The sequence below is a fragment of the Chlorocebus sabaeus genome, chromosome 12, assembly GCF_047675955.1.
Source record: "Chlorocebus sabaeus isolate Y175 chromosome 12, mChlSab1.0.hap1, whole genome shotgun sequence".
Classification (NCBI taxonomy): Eukaryota; Metazoa; Chordata; class Mammalia; order Primates; family Cercopithecidae; genus Chlorocebus; species Chlorocebus sabaeus.
In genome coordinates, this window is record NC_132915.1 from 109621249 (window position 1) to 109639276 (window position 18028).

The 18028-nt window shown below is 55.9% G+C and overlaps 2 protein-coding genes and 1 pseudogene across 3 annotated transcripts; 1 reads left to right on the forward strand and 2 right to left on the reverse strand.

The window, feature by feature from the left end:
• Nucleotides 1–384: 384 nt before the first annotated feature.
• Nucleotides 385–5892, reverse strand: SURF6 (surfeit 6). Its single transcript, XM_037986965.2, has 5 exons — nt 5708–5892; nt 3745–3954; nt 3083–3171; nt 1919–2131; nt 385–1726 (listed from the first exon to the last, which is right to left on the reverse strand). Exons 1-5 carry the CDS (start codon nt 5799–5801, stop codon nt 1247–1249), a joined length of 1086 nt encoding a protein of 361 aa, XP_037842893.2. The 5' UTR covers nt 5802–5892; the 3' UTR covers nt 385–1246.
• A 2407-nt stretch (nt 5893–8299) lies between these two features.
• Nucleotides 8300–9491, forward strand: LOC140712999 (large ribosomal subunit protein eL21-like; annotated as a pseudogene).
• A 1257-nt stretch (nt 9492–10748) lies between these two features.
• Nucleotides 10749–17969, reverse strand: MED22 (mediator complex subunit 22). 2 transcript variants are annotated; one of them, XM_073022079.1, is made up of 5 exons: nt 17836–17969; nt 16486–16646; nt 14998–15078; nt 13935–14143; nt 10749–11512 (listed from the first exon to the last, which is right to left on the reverse strand). In XM_073022079.1, the coding sequence occupies exons 2-5, from the start codon at nt 16606–16608 to the stop codon at nt 11323–11325; spliced, it is 603 nt and encodes a 200-aa protein (XP_072878180.1). In that variant the 5' UTR covers nt 16609–16646; nt 17836–17969; the 3' UTR covers nt 10749–11322. The 2 variants fall into 2 exon arrangements, with proteins under 2 accessions (XP_072878180.1, XP_037842911.1); XM_037986983.2 differs by having other exon boundaries at nt 10749–14143; nt 17852–17965.
• Between the last annotated feature and the right edge of the window lie 59 nt (nt 17970–18028).

An 18028-nucleotide genomic window follows, 5' to 3' on the forward strand; every position in this document is an offset into this window, starting at 1 on the left:
ACCGTGTTAGCCAGGATGGTCTCGATCTCCTGACCTCGTGATCCGCCCGTCTCAGCCTCCCAAAGTGCTGGGATTACAGGCTTGAGCCACCACGCCGGCCTAACTCAAAATTTTTTTAACGACATTTAACGTCAGGTAACGACACTGATTCCTTGAAATATCTTACGACTTCCTTTCTAGACAAAGTAGGTGGTCAATTCCCATCCATGTTCCATATACGCTTGGAAAGGGTATGTATTCTTTCCAGATACTGTTGTGTCTGTCTCCTAGCTCAAGCTCATACCCATCTCACATCTGACCTTTCACGGGGCTTTTTCATCAGTAGTCACTATTAACAGTCACACCAGCTCCCTTTCGGTTACAATCTTCGTCTCGTTAACGGGAGAGTTTCATCAAAAGAATTTTATTTACAGCGGTATCACCCACGTGTCACTAAAATTCACCTGAGTTTATTCAACCTGCATTCATTTTGATTGCCTGGAGCTTTGGATTTAATTCTTCCATTCCATTTCATATCTTCCAATCACTTCACTCTCTCCAGCTTTTACTCTTTCTTTCTCTTTCCCTTGGGCCAATGCACTTGACCCAACTCACACGCGTGGCCTCTGGGGAAGGTACTGCTCTCTCCCTCCCTCTGAATTCGGAGGTGAAATGCCGCCCCGAGGCACTGAGGAACAGAAAGGAATGAGACCCCAACAGGCAGAAGCCAAGAAAGGGGGGAGCAGATGTGGGGTTTTGCCCCAGAAGGCACCATGCCTGGATGTGCTCCCACCACTCCTGAGTGCCAGGTGCCCACACGCCACACCTCAGGGTTGTCCTCTGTTCCAGTCAGCTGCGGACTAACGTGGCTGGGCAGCAGAGGCCACCCTCTTCCGTCCTGTGGCCCCTGCGAACACAGGCAGCAGGAAAGGGGCAGTGACTGCCCACCCCCACCGTTCCTCCTCCCTGACCCTGCAAACCTTGGGGAAGCTTTCAGGCCCGGGAAAGAAGACTGGGCCCCAGTGTGGCTCGCCCTTTCCCCGGGCCCGGGTCTGAAGGCCCCGGACCCTGTTTTGAAGGATGACGCAGAAACATTCTCTTTCACACACGTGATCTGAGCCCTCACAACTCAGCAGAGCACGACAGTGTGCCCCTCACACGCAGAGGCCGCGGTCTGTGGAGATCCTGGGACAGAGCCAGCATCAAGGACTCAGAGGATCCCCTGGAGCCTCCCAGGACAGAGACGGCAGCCCCAGGTGGGAAAGACTCAGACCAGGCCTGCGCGCTCCAGGTCCTGCGGCAGGATGCGGCCCTTCTTGCGAGCCCTGAGCAGGCGGCGCTCGGCGCGGGCCGCCTTCTTCCTGCGCAGGTTCTGCCGACGCCGGTCCTGGCGCTGCTGCATCTTCTCCACCACGCCGGCCGTGCGCTTCTCCCACCGGCGCTGCCGCTGCGCCCTGCGCTTCTCCTTACGCTTCAGGGCCTCCTGCAGCAGGCGTTCGTCATCGCGGATCTTCACGCCCTCTGCCTTGTACAGGAGGTTGGTCCACTTCATCTTGGCCTCCAGCTCCTGCGCCTTCCCCTCATCCTGGTCGCGCAGCTCGTCCAGCCGGCTCTGCCGTGCCTGCAGGCGCTCCAGCAGCTGCCGGTAGTTCCTCCCGGTCAGCGGCGTGAGGTTCCCCTTCACCCTCTGCCTCTTCTCCTTTCTGCGCTGAGCCTTGCTGGCCGGCTCCTCTTCGTTCACCTCCACCTGGGAAGAAGGTATGACATGAGCTCATGCCAGCCCCACACTAGGCCCCAGTCTTGGCAGGCACCCTAAGGGACCTGCGCTGTCTCCGTCACCACCTTACAGATGTGATGAAGTCCGGAGGAAGGTCATGAAGCTAACAAGGGGCAACGCTGAGGACTGAAGCCGACCCAGTCCGCCCCAGCTCCCACTCACCTTATTGAAGATCAGCCCCGGCGGCTCCTGCGGCTCCGTGCAGGCCCCCTCTGGGGTTGGCTCCACCGCCTCCTGGGCCTCCGCGGCCTCCTCAGCCTTCCTGGCCTTCTCTTTCGCCCGCAGCTCCTTTCGCTTCCTCTTCTTCCGGTCCCGTTCCTGCTTTCTCCTCCGCTTTTTCTCCAGGGCGGCAGGGGACAGCTCCTTGGCACTGCCCTGGGGGCAGAGGCGCCCACTCATTAAAGTTCTCTCGACCCCAGGGTCCCCCAGCCTGGCCCACGGTTGAGAAGAATCAGGGCTGGAAGGCAGGTGAGGAAATCCTCACGCAGAACAAGGGGCCCACGGAGTTCAATGTTCCACAACAGAGGATGTTCCTCAAAAATGCAAATAACCCCAAAAGGGAGAAGGGACCCCCAAGTAAGAATCACAGCTTCCAATTCCCAGGCGCTTACCCCATGCCAGGATACGTTACAAACATGGCTCCACATGTTTCACAGAAGAGGAGGGTCAACACCACTGCCTAGAACTTGGAGTTGGGGTCTGAACACCTGTTCTGACCGCTGCCTATTCTGTTCACCAGGTGCCCAAACCAAGCCCTCCCCAGTGGCCCTTCGCATCCCCGGGCCAACAAGAGTCCTACACTAGCCCAAAGGAGGCCTGTGCTTCAGGAACAAGGGCCCAGAGCCTTGATCGCCTCTTAGGAACCATACGCTGTACCTTGGGATGGCGGAGGAGAGTAGCTGGGGACTGTCCCCCACACAGCATGAGGCCTTAAGGAAGGGCCCCAGGGAAAGGGTGGGTAGGGGCCAACACAGAGGGGACAGCACCGTTCAGCACAAAGAGCTGCACTGGTGCTTCTTGTGCCACCCACTCAGCTCAGGTCCCTGCTCAACTCACAGGACTATCACACATTCGGAGAAACAGACACAGGAGGTGCCTATCCCAGTGTCAGTTCAGCAAAGGCAGCTTCCCAGAAGGAAGGAGGCCGATAACTTTGGGGACTGAGGTTCTCCAAGAAAATAACTGCTCTCCCAGGGCAGAGCTGCTGGGGCCCTGGCAGACTCACTGTAGAGGGGAGAACAGGGGCTACAGCCCCTCGCTGAGAGCCGACCCCAGGGAGAACACAGGCAGAGCAGTGACAGCACTCCAGCAAACCTGCCTGCCTACCTGGCCCCGGGCCTCCTGGATCTTCTCATGCAGTCGCTGTCGCAGAACATCCAGTGCAAAGACAGACTCAGGCTCAGTGGCCAGGCCATCTGCAGGGAAGGAGACAGGACTGCAGGGGGCCCTCTCTCCCTCCCTCCCTAGGGCCACAAATCCCTGTCCCACTGTGGCCACTCATGGATCTGCAGGGCAATTTCAGTAAATTCCACTCCACCGCTTCAACCTAGACGGGTTCCTACAACATCCTCCAGGACAGGTAACTGAGCGCCTTGCCAGGTAGGTCACTGTGGTATGAGAAAACACGTCCTACGGCGCCAGCCAAACCACCTCCTCCACAGTCTGTAGCCTGCGCCCCAGAACAAGTGGGCTCTCACGATGCCCCTGCAGAGACCTGAGGGCAGTGAAGCTCAAGTCAAGCTGCTCCAGGTCCTCAGAGAGACACGGCCTTGCCCCCTGACATCCTCCTAGCCATGTGGCCTGGAACGCCACACAGTTCCTTCGGTCCCATCCGCCCTAGCGCTCCCAGGATCACTGCTCTTGGGGAAGTCTTGTGCTATCCCTGTGTGCCTGACAATGCTTTTTTTTTTTAACAACAGAGGGGACCAAGCCCAAGCCCAGCCCCAGCCCCGCCCTGCACAGAACCAACATGTCCTGAGGCCTCTCACCTGCAGGGTTCCCGGCTGAACTGGAAGCCCAAGCTGCTTCCTCTTTGGCTGCCTCAGGCCTCCTGGCCCCAGAGGCTGCTGGAGACTTCTCTCCCAAGGACTTGGCCTTGTGCTCAGCAGCCTTCTCTTCCCGCTCCCGGAATTTCTTTTGTGTTTTCTTCCTTTTCTTTTTTGGGGGCCCTGCAGCTTCTGGGCCTCGAGTTTTGCCCGCTGAAATGCAAAATAAGAAAGAGTTGCCATCCCAGCTGGGCGCGGTGGCTCACACCTGTAATCCCAGCACTTTGGGAGGCTGAGGCAGGCGAATCACAAGGTCAGGAGTTCGAGAGGAGCCTGGCTAACATGGTGAAACCCCGTCTCTACTAAAAATACAAAAAATTAGCCAGGCGTAGTGGCAGGCGCTTGTATTCTCAACCTCTCGGGAGGCTGAGGCAGGAGAATAGCTTGAACCTGGGATGTGAAGGTTGCAGTGAACTGAGATCACTCCACTGCACTCCAGCCTGGGCAACAGAAAAGGACTCCGTCTCAAAAAAAAAAAAAGAAAGAGTTGCCGTCCCAATCTCATGGCCCATTCAATAGGCAGGAAAGGTTCACCAAGGCTTCGATCCTAGGTGTATGCAAAAAGAGGATCAGGATTGGGAGGCAGAGACACACTGATCCTACAACTCAGAACCATAACCTTGACCAAGTAGTTCTGCTTGTGAGAATCCATCATGCACAAAGACCAGGCTTCAAGGACGTTCATCATATGATTTGAGTGAAAAATTAGAAAAACCTGAATATCCACCTCTACTAACAAGTTCTGACCCTGCTTCACAATAAGCTACCATGTTGCCATCAAACACAATGACAAGGGCTTTCATTTTAGCTGCTGGGGGTAATGTTTACTTTTTTTTTTTTTTTTTTTGAGACAGAGTCTCGCTGTGTTGCCCAGGCTGGAGTGCAATGGCACCATCTCTCCTCACTGCAAACTCCGCCTCCCGGGTTCAAGCGATTCTCTTGCCTCAGCCTCCCCAGTAGCTGGGATTACAGGCGTCCAGCACTGTGCCCGGCTATTTTTTGTATTTTTAGTAGAGACGGGGTTTCACCATGTTGGCCAGGATGGTCTCGATCTCCTGACCTTGTAATCCACCTGCCTCGGCCTCCCAAAGTTCTGGGATTACAGGCGTGAGGCCCCGTGCCCGGACAATGTTTACATTTTAAATGGGAGAAATCAGTATGTAAAATAGGAGCTGAATCATTTTAATAAATGAAAAAAAAAAAAAAACTTGAAAAAGGATGAGAAAAGACAGACGGAAGACATACTGAGTAATGAGAAAATTCACAAGATTTTGGATTTACTATCACCAATATACCGTCCTTGAATAAAAAGGAAACCCCGTTTAACCTCTAGTGGGTCCAGAGACCCTGCTGCTCTCCTCTCCTCCTGGGCCCAGACAGCACTGACAAGTCCCCGCTGTCGGCTTCCCCGCCCGATTATCTACTTCCCTTGTGCAGCCTGGTCACCAGGCCACGAGAACCCTAAGCGCAGGAGCCCTCTGCCATCCTCCTCCTCCCCACACCGCACCATGTCCGTAGTGAAGGGACTGAAAGGGTCTTTTCCCACTGACTGACCGTTACTCCTGCCTCTACTAAACCCCCTCTCTACTAAAAATGCAAAAATTAGCTGGGCGTGGTGACGCGCGCCTGTAATCCCGGCTACTCTGGAGGCTGAGACAAGAGAATCTCTTGAACCCGGGAGGCGGAGCTTGCAGTGAGGCGAGATCGCATCACTGCACTCCAGCCTGGGCGACAGAGCGAGACTCCGTCTTTTTCAAGAAAAAAAAAAAAAAGCAATGGAAACGGCGGTAATTTCACAAGTCACTTAGATTTTTTTTTTCCAGTACTTTACAGACTCGTCTACACAGGCTCCGGCCGCGTCCCCGTTTCGCAGGCCCCTCAGTCCCAGCCCGGCCATGTGCGTTACCCCGCGTGCGCGCCTGCTGCTCCGGGCCCGAATGGGAGCAGATCTTCTTGGCCAGGCTCTGCAGGTAGGCGTCTTTGGCGAGTAGAGAGGCCATGGCGGAGACCCGGGTCGTTCACGACTCACACCTTCCCCGCTGCGCGTGCGACTCTCACCACGTCCGCCGGAAACCAACACACGGGCAGGCGCCGCCAGACGAGCGCCGAGCCGCCAGCCCGCGTGCTCGATTAGTCAGGCCTGATTCCGCCGGAAGCGGCGCGCGGGGCGGGGCGCACAGCATTGTGGGCCGAGGGCAGCCAATCTCCGCCGGGAGTCGGTGCAGCCGGGGACCCCGAGGCAGGGCAGCAGCGCCTCCATCACCCGGGTCCCGCACGTGTCCCTGCGCTCCCCTCACCCCCACAGCCGGCACAGCAGGCGCTCATGAGTAGGGGCGAAATGAGGGAATGACCAGCAGTGCATTCATTCAGTCCTTTGGAGTGGGGGCCTCCGGTCTCAGGCGGACGCAGACTGAGCGCCTGGCACGTGGCAGGCCCTAGCTTCAGTCCTAGGGGACACAAGCAGCGTGTCACACACACAGATGTGCTCTTGGCGAGGGTCTGCCGTAGAGGTGACTGATAAACCTGGCAAGCGTGTGGCTGTCAGGTGAGGGCAGCGCCAAAGAAAGTCCCAGGGTGAAAAGGGAGAAGTGTTGGGCCGGAGGGAGCCGGCGTGTTCGAGGAAGAGCCCCTGCGCGGTGACTTTTGCTCTGAAAAATAGACTTACACGCTACGATCTTCCCTCCGCCCCGGGAAAGGAGTCTCGCTCTGTCGCTCAGGCTGGAGTGAAGTGGCGAGATCTCGGCTCACTGCAAACTCCGCCTCCCGGGTTCAAGCAATTCTCTGGCCTCAGCCTCCCGAGTAGCTGGGATTACGGGCGTGTATCACCACGCCCAGCTAATTTTTTTTTTTGAGACGGAGTCTGGCTCTGTCGCCCAGGCTGGAGTGCAGTGGCCGGATCTCGGCTCACTGCAAGCTGTGCCTCCCGGGTTCACGCCATTCTCCTGCCTCAGCCTCCCAAGTAGCTGGGACTACAGGCGCCGCCACCACGCCCGGCTAATTTTTTGTGTTTTTTAGTAGAGACGGGGTTTCACCGTGTTACTCAGGATGGTCTCGATCTCCTGACCTCGTGATCCGCCCGCCTCGACGTCTCAAAGTGCTGGGATTACAGACGTGAGCCACCGCACCAGGCCTAATTTTTGTATTTTTAGTAGAGACGGGGTTTCACCATGTTGGCCAGGCTTGTCTCGAACTCCTGACCTCAGGTGATCCACCTACCTCCGCCTCCCATAGTGCTGGGACTGCAGGCATGAGCCACTGTGCCTGGCCCACACTACGATTTTTAACACAAGATGTGGCCTTTATAATAACTCACTAGGGGCAGGAGAAAGGAGAGGTCATGGTCTGAGGCTTGGACCCACCACACCCCAGTTCCTGCACTGGAAAATTACAGGCTCGTTAAGGACCCAGAGCCCCTTCCAGGGCCACCCTGTTAGTTGAGAAGGGAGAACTTAGTCTTAAATTACAATTTGAAAAGGTGGCTGCTAATGTATATATATTAGAAACAGTAAGAACTGTTGTATTTGAAACAGAACTAAACTTTCTTCCCCTAACTTCTGCCATGAAGTGATTAAAAAAAGTTTTTTTTGGCTGGGCACAGTGGCTCACACCTGTAATCCCAGCACTTTGGGAGGCCAAGGCGGGAGGATCACTTGAGCCCTAGAGTTGGAAACCAGCCTGGGCAACATAGCGAAACCCTGTCTCCACACACAAAAAAATTAAATTAGCCGAGCATGGTGGCCGGCCCCTGTAGTCCCAACTACTCAGGAGACTGAGAAGAGAGGATCACTTGAACCCGGGAGGCAGAGGTTGCAGTGAGCCAAGATCACGCCTCTGCATTCTAGCCTGGAGTTCCAGGCTGTCTCAAGAAACATATACCTTTTTCATTTTTGAAAAGGGCAGTCAAATTTAGCAGTGTGGGGTTGAATGCCAACTACAATGATACTAAGGTTAATTAGTTCTGACATCCACTGCCATTCAGACCAGGCTAGAGGTGATGTTGCATGGAGGATGGGTGTGACGCTGCTGATGACTCCCCTGAACTGCTGGGTATCTTAACGGCATCACCTACTGAGTTCAGAATGGGCATCTAACCCCCCCCAAGCCCCATCTCTTCCTCTAACTGCCAACCCTTTTTTCAGTTAAAGCGGCTCCATCCTTCCAGGTGCTTGGGCCAGACCTTGAAACCACTGACTCTTATTCCCCACATCCAATGCTTCAGCAAATCCTGTCAACTGTGCCTTCAGAGCACCTCCAGAATCTGACTGGACTCACTCCCATCTCACCACCACTCTGGTCCTGTTTTATTTTTTGAAACGGGGAGTCTCACTCTTTCTCCCAGGCTGGAGTGCAATGGTATGATCTTGGCTCACTGCAATCTCCACCTCCTGGGTTCAAGTGATTCTCCTGCCTCAGTCTCGTAAGTAGCTGGGACTACAGGCGCGTGCCACCATGCCTGGCTAATTTCTTTTTCTTTCTTTCTTTCTTTTTTTTTTTTTTTTTTTTTTTTTTGAGGTAGTTTTGCTCTTGTTGCCCAGGCTGGAGTGCAGTGGCCCAATCTCGGCTCACTGCAACCTCCACCTCCTGGGTTCAAGCGATTCTCCTGCCTCTGCCTCCTGAGCAGCTGAGATTACAGGCATGCGCCACCACGGCTGGCTAATTTTTGTATTTTCAGTAGAGATGGGGTTTCTCCATGTTCGTCAGGCTGGTCTCGAAATCCTGACCTCAAGTGATCTGCCCGCCCTGGCCTCCCAAAGTGCTGGGATTACAGGCGTGAGCCACCACGCCCAGCTAATTTCTATATTTTTTTTTAGTAGAGAAGGGGTTTTGGCATGTTGCCCAGACTAGTCTCAAAACTCCTGACCTTAAGTGATCTGTCCATTTTGGCTTCCCAAAGTTTTGGGATTACAGGCATGAGCCACCATGCCTGACCTGGTCCTGTTTTACATTTTAAGACTCCAAAATAACAACCACATGCAACACACAATAAAAACAGGCATAAAAGCCTTGCAGCTGGAACCGCCATCTTCCAGTAACTGGCCAAAATGACGAACACAAAGGGAAAGAGGAGAGGTACCTGATACATGTTCTCTAAGCCTTTTAGAAAACATGCAGTTGTTCCTTTGGCCACGTATATGTGAATCAATAAGAAGGGTGATAGTGTAGACATTAAGGGAATGGGTACTGTTCAAAAAGGAATGGCCCCCAAGTGTTACCATGGCTCAACTGCAAGAGTCTACAATGTTCCCCAGCATGCTGCTGGCATTGTTGTAAACAAACAAGTTAAGGGCAAGATTCTTGCCAAGAGAATTAATATGTGTAATGAGCACATGAAGGACTCTAAGAGCCGAGATGGCTTCCTGAAACGCGTGAAGGAAAATGATCAGAAAAAGAAAGAAGCCAAAGAGAAAGGTACCCGGATTCAACTGAAGCGCCAGCCTGCTCCACCCAGAGAAGTGCCCTTTGTGAGAACCAATGGGAAGGAGCCTGAGCTGCTGGAACCTCTTCCCTATGAATTCATGGCATCATAGGTGCTAAAAAGAAAAGACCTCTGGAATAGGGGAAAAAAAAAAAAAAAAAGGCATAAAAAAACTATTTGGGGAACAACTGAAGAAATCTGAATGTGACTAGATACTAGAGGATATGGAATCATCATCCATTTTGGTTGTGGTGATGGGAGAAGAAGAATGTGCTCAGAGAGGCAAACTGACAAGTACTTCCATGAGCTCAACTGCCCTCAAAATAAAGAGCTTGGGATAAAAGAGTGACATAGACTGAGGATGGGCCAGGGCTTAGGAACATGAAGGCCACTGGTGACCTTAATACGCATAGTTTTGCTAGAGTCATGGAGACAAAACCTGTCTGACACAGGCCCAAGAGAACCGCAAATGGGTATCAGCTACTTCCCCATGGAGCTCTGCTGCCAAGAGCCAGGAGCTGGAGAGGAAAAGGGGTCAGCAGAGTGGCTTGGCTCTAAGGAGAAACGACTTGATTTTCACATGGGAATGATGGTCCTGGTCAAGCAGAAAACAAAACTGACGGCAGAAGGCCTCACTGCTCAGGTTTTTAGGAGCAGGACAAGTGGGATCCCACCACGAAGTCTGGCCAGTCCCTTCCGGGCTTTCCCTTCCTATATGCTTCCATCTGGTTGTAATATTTTTCTTCCTTAGTGGTTAAGTACAAGGCATTTCCACAGCTAAAACAGTGCAGGAGATCACCACACATATCAATGGGGAAATCATCCCTCAGAGGGGAAGCAACTTCCCTAGGCCACCCCAAAAGCCAGACCCAGAGTCAGGGCTAGGCCTCAGGCTCCTGTCTGTCTAGTGCCTGCTGCTTGGCTGTGAGGTTCTCTGGTTCACGTGGTGACGGGTCAGCTGTGTTCTCACCTGTCCCCAAGGCTGGATCCTGGGCTGTCACCTCATTCACACATCGGGGAAGACGATGGCCTCCCCATGAGAAGATGAAGCACATGGATGGTGGTGGAGGAATTGGGGGTGGGGGAGTTAGGGGGCAGGTGTGCTCCCCTCACACTTCCTGCCCAGTGCTGTGACTTCTACATTTCTAAGGTGAGCCTGGCACCAAAAGACACTGGGTCTAGACTTCCATCAGGTTCAAGTTCTGATTTCTGCCACTTCACTTCCTAGGGGTGGGTACACCTCACCCCTTCTAAGTCCACATTCTCTCCTCTCTGAAATATCGGCACTAGGAGCACCGGCTCCGGTGGCAGTGAGGATGAGATGCCAGCAGAGGCACAGATGCCTGGATGTGCAATGATGGCAGCAGGTCCATTCACTGAATACTGGGGACCTACCAGGTGCCAATGGCGAGAGGGTGACTTCAGGCCAGGCTGTCCAGGCAGAGCTGAGGAGCTGCTGCTCGGACAGCTGCTGGGAGACCAAGGGTGGTCCTGAACTGACGAGGAATGAGGAAGAAAGAGGAGCAACACAAAAGGGTGGTGGAGTTTTAATCAAGTCTCATTACAAAGGCAGAATTAGGAATGAGTCCCACCTAGCTTCCACGTGTGTGGGCAGCCGCTGTCACACGCACCTGTTGTGGCATTTAGCCCATGGCACAGACATATGTGGCTCAGGGCAAAAACCAGTGGGTGGGGCTCTGCACAGGAACCCTGGCCTCAGAATGGGAGACCCAGCCTGCCCAACACTGCTCAGAGCCCCTCCCAACTCTGACAACAGGCTCAGGTCAGGACTCCCCTGAAATCACGTGTCCTCCTGCCCCACTGCTGAGATCCCCAACATGCCAGACCTAGCTTGGAAACCTTCTTTCACCTGGTCAGCCAGGGAGGCAGCAAACAGAGATGACAACTCAGGGAATGATGTGCTGTTCGGAAATGGCTAGGGAAACAACTGTTTCCCTACTGTCCTGGCTGGACCCACCCTGGGCTAACAAGCTTCCCAAGGAAGTCCCCAAATGGGAACCTAGGCTGAGAGAAGCAAGGCTATGGCGGCATCCAGAGGGCAGCCTCAGGTTTTGTTCCTGAGAACGAAGGGTGGCCCCAGAGGCTCAGGCATGCTCAGTGGGGCCAGGGCCACCAGCATGAGAGTGGGCAGGGGCTGCCACCTGTAGGGGGCCAGCACTGGGCTCCGGGGACGCCAGCAGAGGGGCCGAGAGGCCATCAGCAGAGTCTGTGTCGAGGTCCAGCCTCCCATAAGCTTCGCACAGAGGCAGGTCATTAGCTTCGCAAAGGCTTGAGCTTTTCCACCACCAGAAACCCCAGGGAGAGACAGGAGCAGGCAGAGAGGAAAGCCAGGGGAGGGGAGAGCAAGACAGAAGCAGAGTTAAGAAAACACGACCACACCCCAGACCTGCCTTTCCCTTTCTCCACTCCTGCTCCATCTGACCCGAGTCAGCAGGCCTGGCAGAGAGAGGGGCCAGCGTTGAGAGCCACCCCAGCATCCTTAAAGGAGGAAGCCGCCCTGGCCCAACCACCAGCAGCTGTGTGACCTCAGCAAGCCCTTCCTGCCCAGCCTCCACGTGGGCCTGGCCTAGCCTGTGCTTCCCAGCTGGTGCTGGTCCCCCTCCTCTTGCAAGAAGCTGTCAGGCTGGCAGCCCTCCCTCCTCCCTGACTGCAGAAACCCCAGTGTCACTGCACTGCAAAGAGCTCTTGGAGGGCCGAGACTGTGTCTTCTTTCTGGGTCGGTCGCTGCCTGAAACTTAGCCTGAAGGGGGCGACAGCTGGGAACACAGGCCCTGGCACTTCCTGGTAGTGCTACACCAGCCAGGTGGCCTCCAGCAGGCGTCCTCACCTCTAACGCAGGGAATCCTCGCGGCAGCCAGGATGCAGGTGAAGAGCACAGCTAGCCCTTCCCATGCCCGCAGCTGTGACAGTCCATGCTCGCCTCGTGCTAACCTGCAGGCAGGGGTCCTGGCTTTCCCACGGCCTGCCTCGCCCCTGGCTTCCTCTCTTGCTCCTGCCCTCAGTGTTCAGTCTCAGAACCGTCCTGGGCACAGAGTGGCATCCCGAGGAAAGCGGAGGATAGGCAGAGCCAGAAAGAGCAACTAAACAGCGGAGAGGGGACAGGCGAGCACGGACGAACAGCTCATGCGGGATGGGGCGGGGAACGGAGCGCCCTTTGGGAAGGGACAGAGGAAACTCAGCCCAGCCCTTGTCGCTTAAAGGCGACGTACAGAGGAGGGAGCAGCTGCTTCTGCCACAGGAGCTGTGTGAGGCCCCCAGGGGCGCTGGTGCAGACAGCATGCCTGCGGGAGGAGACACAGGCTGGCCTGGAAGCCCCTCTGGGTGAAGCCAAGGGACTGTTGGGGGAGGGCATGGGAAGCCTGGCACACACGTCCTGGGTTTGCGCCCTGCTTTGCTGCAGGGCCATGGGCAGCTTCCCTCTCTCCCTGCCCCATGGCAAGGCAGGCAGGCTGAATTACAGGCCCACAGCTGCTCTGTCCAGGGGCCCTCAGCGACAGTGGCTGCCTCAAAGAGACAGACAAACCAAACAGTTGTGGAAGGAGATGCCCAGAAGGGTGTGAAACACCCCAGGACCCCTCTCAGCCACTAGTGTGGAGGAAATGCTGTCTCATATCTGCTGAGTTAATGAGTACTGAAGACCAAATATTCCCCAGAACGCCCTGGAAAACTCTAGAACTACTGCAGCTGAGCAGTGCTACTGAGCCCAGGGCAGGGAAACCAAGTCCCAGGTCATGCTGGCTCTGGACATCTGTGGCTCCCAGCACGGCCATTGGGCAGAAAGGGGCATTTTAAATCCACCACCAGGAAGGTTTGTCCAGGAGAAGGCACAAGAAGGACACAGACACTGCCTCTGCTGGACTGAATCTTGATTTTCTAAGCTAATGGGGCAGAGTGGAGGGCCTCCCTGTCTCCAGCCTAAGTTTACCCCAGGGCCCCACAGAAATCAGAAATCAGAGACTCTGATTTCTCAGGGCCCCTCCAGCTCAAACGGCCGAAGGTTTCAGCTTCTTACATGGCCCCACGAGGGTCAGGATAATGGGTTTTGACCCTTCTGCATCCCCGGGGCCCAGCACGAGCCTTGGAATGTAGGTCGGCTCCAGCTCCGTGGATAAGGCTGAGTGGGTCAGAAACTGGAGCTCCAACGGCTTTCAAGGCCATTCCCTCATTGCCTGCCTGGGCTTCATCCCCCTACACTCCTATGACTGTCCCTGCCTCCACACTGGGGTTTGGTGACATCCACATGGAATTGTAACCCTGGTGCCCTGGACATAGGTGTGGACCTGACTGCCCAAGAGGGGCTGGCCCAGCCTTGGCTGAAATCTCTACATATGGATTCAGAAGCTAACAGGAGCAGCCCAGCCCCAGAAGGCACTGCCTGAGGAGGAAGGCTCTGGGAAGAGGACCTGCGGGGGATACAGCCAGGCGCCTCCCTTCTCCAGACCTGGCCTATCCGACTGGCATTGAGTCCTGTGGTTTTCATCACACTGCACTGTGGGAAAGGCCCAGGGCCCTGGCAGATGGTTGTGAATTGTCTGTCGATCAAATGCTCTGGTCAGAAGCTCTGCTCTGAAACCCAGGCACGGCTCCACTGCCAAGACCAGCAAGAATTTGAAACAGCAGAAGGCAGCCTTGCCTGCTGGCCCGGCCCAGGTAGGCGGGCTCCCGCTCTGCATGGGGAGTCCAGCGCTATTTATACCTGGACGAGTAATACTCCTCCTCCAGCTCATAGAGGTCGATGGAGATCTCGTCTCGCAGCGTGATGAGCTTCCGGTCGCACTCCTCCTGCAGCGCGCGCAGCTGCTGATTGCGCTGGTCGATGGCCTCATTCACTGAGGGGAAGTCGTTGAGGATCAGGAACTGCTTGAGGTCGGACACCAGCTTCATCAAGGACTCGCCAGCTCGGACCTGTGGCCATCAGAACCAGGGCGGGCACAGGGTGAGGGGTGACAGTGGCCCTGCCTGCAGGTGGCTGATGTGGGACAAGAGATGGCCTTTCTGGGAGCCTCAGCTCCTCATCTGCAAAGTGGGACTCTACCCCTGACCTCCACAGGTTCATTTATGAGAATTAACTGAGCAAACTAGGATGTCAGTTCTGCAGGGCAGGCCCTCCCCTCCCTCAGCCTCTGGCTTCCACTCCTGCAGGACTGGCCTCCAGTCCAATCATGCAGGTGCACATTCTGCTCTTGAAAAACTCAAACTCCACAGATAAAACTATGATCCCATTTTGCCTCCTGCCCCGGGGTAGGGGTAGTATGGCTGCCACCTGGGTAGAGCTCCTGTGAGACCTTTTGTCGTGCATTTTGAGCCCTGGACGTGCACCTGCAGGAATATCTGCTTGCTGTGTTTCTCCTGTGATCCGAAGGAATCCAATGGCGCCTACAGTTCCATTCGGCTGTTTGTCTTTTCACTCACAACTGACCTTAGGAACTCGTGAGTTAGCAGGAAGGGCTGCCCTCTTCCCTGCCACTGCACAGCTACAGGATGGGCATGGGCGGCTCCCTGCCAGGGCGGCTCCCTGCCCAGCCCTCCTCCAAGTGCCCTATGTGAGGACGATCTCCTGAGAAATGATTTGCCCCCACGTCATTCTTTAAAGCTGCTGAGTGGTGAAACCAAAGCGTCTCTACATTTGCCTCCTTCTGCTCCTTCTCAGGGGAAGAAAAGCAGACCAGCCCCAAAACCCCCTACACTCCACCCAGGAAACCCCAGCCGGGACTGATGCTCCTGGAGCCCAGGCCGTGCCCTCCACCCTGGCCACTCACAATGTTGGCGGCTCGCACGTGCATCTCGTAATTGTCCTGTTCACCCTGAGTGGCCCGTGACACCTGCGTCTCGTCCTCAATCTGGGGGCAAACAAGAAAACCTAGAATCAACCCAGTCAAGGCATCCACACCCCTGGCCCGGCCCAGCCCAGCTTACGGTAAGTGTCATCTGCCCAGGATGCCCACACTATCCACAACCTGTCTGTGGTGCTGTCTACAGACCTGAGTGCTGTCAGCCAGACCTCTGGCAAGGTTCAGTTCCACCCTCTCTTGTTCTGGCCATGGGAGACAACAGGCACCTTGCTCAAGACAAATGGAGGCAACTCACACTGTTACTGTGCTACATGCAGGGATGGGGGCTTATCTTGGACCAGTCTTTTTGGGCTGTGGGAGCCCTGTCTGGTGGGAACCCTTGTCACTTGCTTGGCATTTGGTAAACTGCTGGATGAGTGAAGGGATGATGTATTTTCTTTTCAGCGACCATTTCCTGATCACTTCCCAGGTGCCAGGCTGTGTCACGCACTTAACCACCATCAGCCCATGACATTTTCACAGAAGCCTGGCCTGCCACCCCTGGTTTATAGGTGGCCAAGCGAGACTGGGACAGACTGGTGTGGGTAAGGAGTCTCAGATGGTGAACAGAGGGGCCAGGAGCCCAGCCAGTGCGTTCGGCTAACCTGGACAGGACTTCCCAGCAGGTCTTGCAAGGGCTCAGCTCGGGGTGGGTGTCAGGTACCCTCAGTGGTTAAGACCCAGACTTTGTGGGTTCAAATCCTGGCTCAGCCAGTTATGAGCTGAGTCACCTTGGGCAAGTCACTAAGTCTCCTGGGCCTGGGTTTCCTCCTGAAATGAAGAGGACAACAGTGGCCACCTCAGAGTCCTCATGAAGATTCAGCAGAACAGGCATAGGCAGCCTCACAACGTGGTTTGACACATAGCAAGCACTTAGTACATGCTAGCGTCCATACTTATCATCATCGCTTATGGAGCCTGCCAGGTCGGCAACAGCCAGGAGGGATCCAGCCCAATCTAGTGCAGTTGCAGCAGTCAGCAGGCCCCAGTGCTGACCGCTCCACCTGCCTGGAGGGCCCCCCACTTCTCCCCTCAGTCTGTTTTTCTCCTGCTCACTGGCTCTGTGCCCAAAGTAACTGTTTTACATAGGTAAACTCACCAGTCATCATAAGGTCATTGTGGGGTCATCATAAGGACCCCACAATGCAGGAGAAACTGAGGTACTAAAAAGTGAAATCTCCACCCAAACCCATACTGTCAGTAAGGGCTGGACTTGGGGCCGCAGCAGTCCAGCCAGAGTCCCCTGTGCTGCTTTGCCAGGACGTGCCATTATTTGGTGTATCTACTGACCAGCTCCCTGTGCACTGGGTGCTTCCTGCCTGGAACACTATCCACTCACGCTGCTCAGCCCCTGGCCTCTCCTGTCTCCATCTCTTCCCAAACCCTGCTCCCCTTGGTGGTCCCCCCCACCCCCACCTTGGCGGTCTTGATGATCTCCGTGAAGTTGTCCATGATGGACTTAATGTCATCCTTCAGCCGCTTGTTGTAGGACTGCAGCAGCGTCTCCTTGCTCTGGGGCAGGGCTCTCTGCTGGGCCATGGCCGAGCCTCAGGCAGCGCAGCGGGAAGACCTGGGACCTTATAGAGTGCAGCACAGACCTCTGAGTGCAGGCAGAGTCAACCCGGGCACCCTCTATGCCCCGACCTTAGCAGAACACGCAGATTTCTGGGGATTCCCTTTCTGCCCAATAAAGTCAATCACTGAAACACAGATGAACTCAGTCCCTCAGCAGGCACTGCAGGGGGTTCCAGGACTCTCCTCTGGCCCCGCCTTTGCCAGAGCAAGCTCATCCTGGAACTCCTGGCCAGCCCTCCAAGCCCTGTCCAGGGCTGCAGTCCAGACTTCATATCCAGGCCCACAGAGTGTCCCAGAGAGGCCTGCAAGCTCATCACCAGCCCCTGGCATAACTTCTTAGCCCGCCGCCACCCTCACCACGCCCTCCCATCGGAGGAGTCCTTCTGCACCGCCTACATCCACGCTTTCCTTCTATTTCCCACTCCGGCTGCCCCGCTCCAGACCTCATCCCTGCACTGGGACCCGCTCCCTTCAGTCTCTGCGCGGCAGAGAAGAGGTCCTAAAAAGTGGTCATTCGGGCCGGGCGCGGTGGCTCACGCCTCTAATCCCAGCACGGGAGGCCAAGGCAGGGATCACCTGAGGTCAGGAGTTTGAGACTAGCCTGACCAACATAGTGAAACCCCGTCTCTACTGAAAATACAAAAATTAGCGGGGAGTGGTGGCGGCGCCTGTAGTCCCAGCTACTCGGGAGGCTGAGGCAGGAGAACCGCTTGAACCCGGGAAGCGCAGGTTGCAGTGAGCCGAGAGCGCGCCACTGCACTCCAGCCTGGGCGACAGGGGGAGACAACGTCTCAAAAGAAAAAAAGGGGGGGTCACTCCACTCCTTCGCTTAACATCCCTCATGGCTCCTCCACCGGGACAAGGGGCTCAAGCCCCGCGCGCCTCTCGGCCTCTGCCGTAAGCCGCACTGGACAGCCTCGGCGCCGGACCTGCCTGGCCTTCGGGCCGGGCCTCTGCGCGCGGTGCTCAGGGAGGGTCCGGGGCCCCTAGGTTCGCGGCCTGGCGCACGGCCCAGCGGACTCCCGGAAGCACTCGCGTTGTTTGAGCCCATTTTTGACGGGGTGGGGGAATTAAGTCACACGTAGGAAAGTGGATCCCCGACCTCTGCGCCTACGCACCCACACACCCCCCACACCCGCCACACACCCACCCCACCTCCATCCCCACTCCCCACCACACCCTCATACCCACCCCGGCGCCCGCGCACCAGACGCCGCGTCCGCCGGGTCGGCCTGGGGCGGGGTGGACAAGCGCCTCTGGGACCCGCACTTTCCCGCGTCTCTCCCCCGGCCGGGCCCGCCCGCCGCAGCGTCTCTTCCCCGCCGCGCCGCAGCCTCTCGGCCCCGCCTCGATTTTTTACATTTATAGGAGTGCTGTTGCTTTA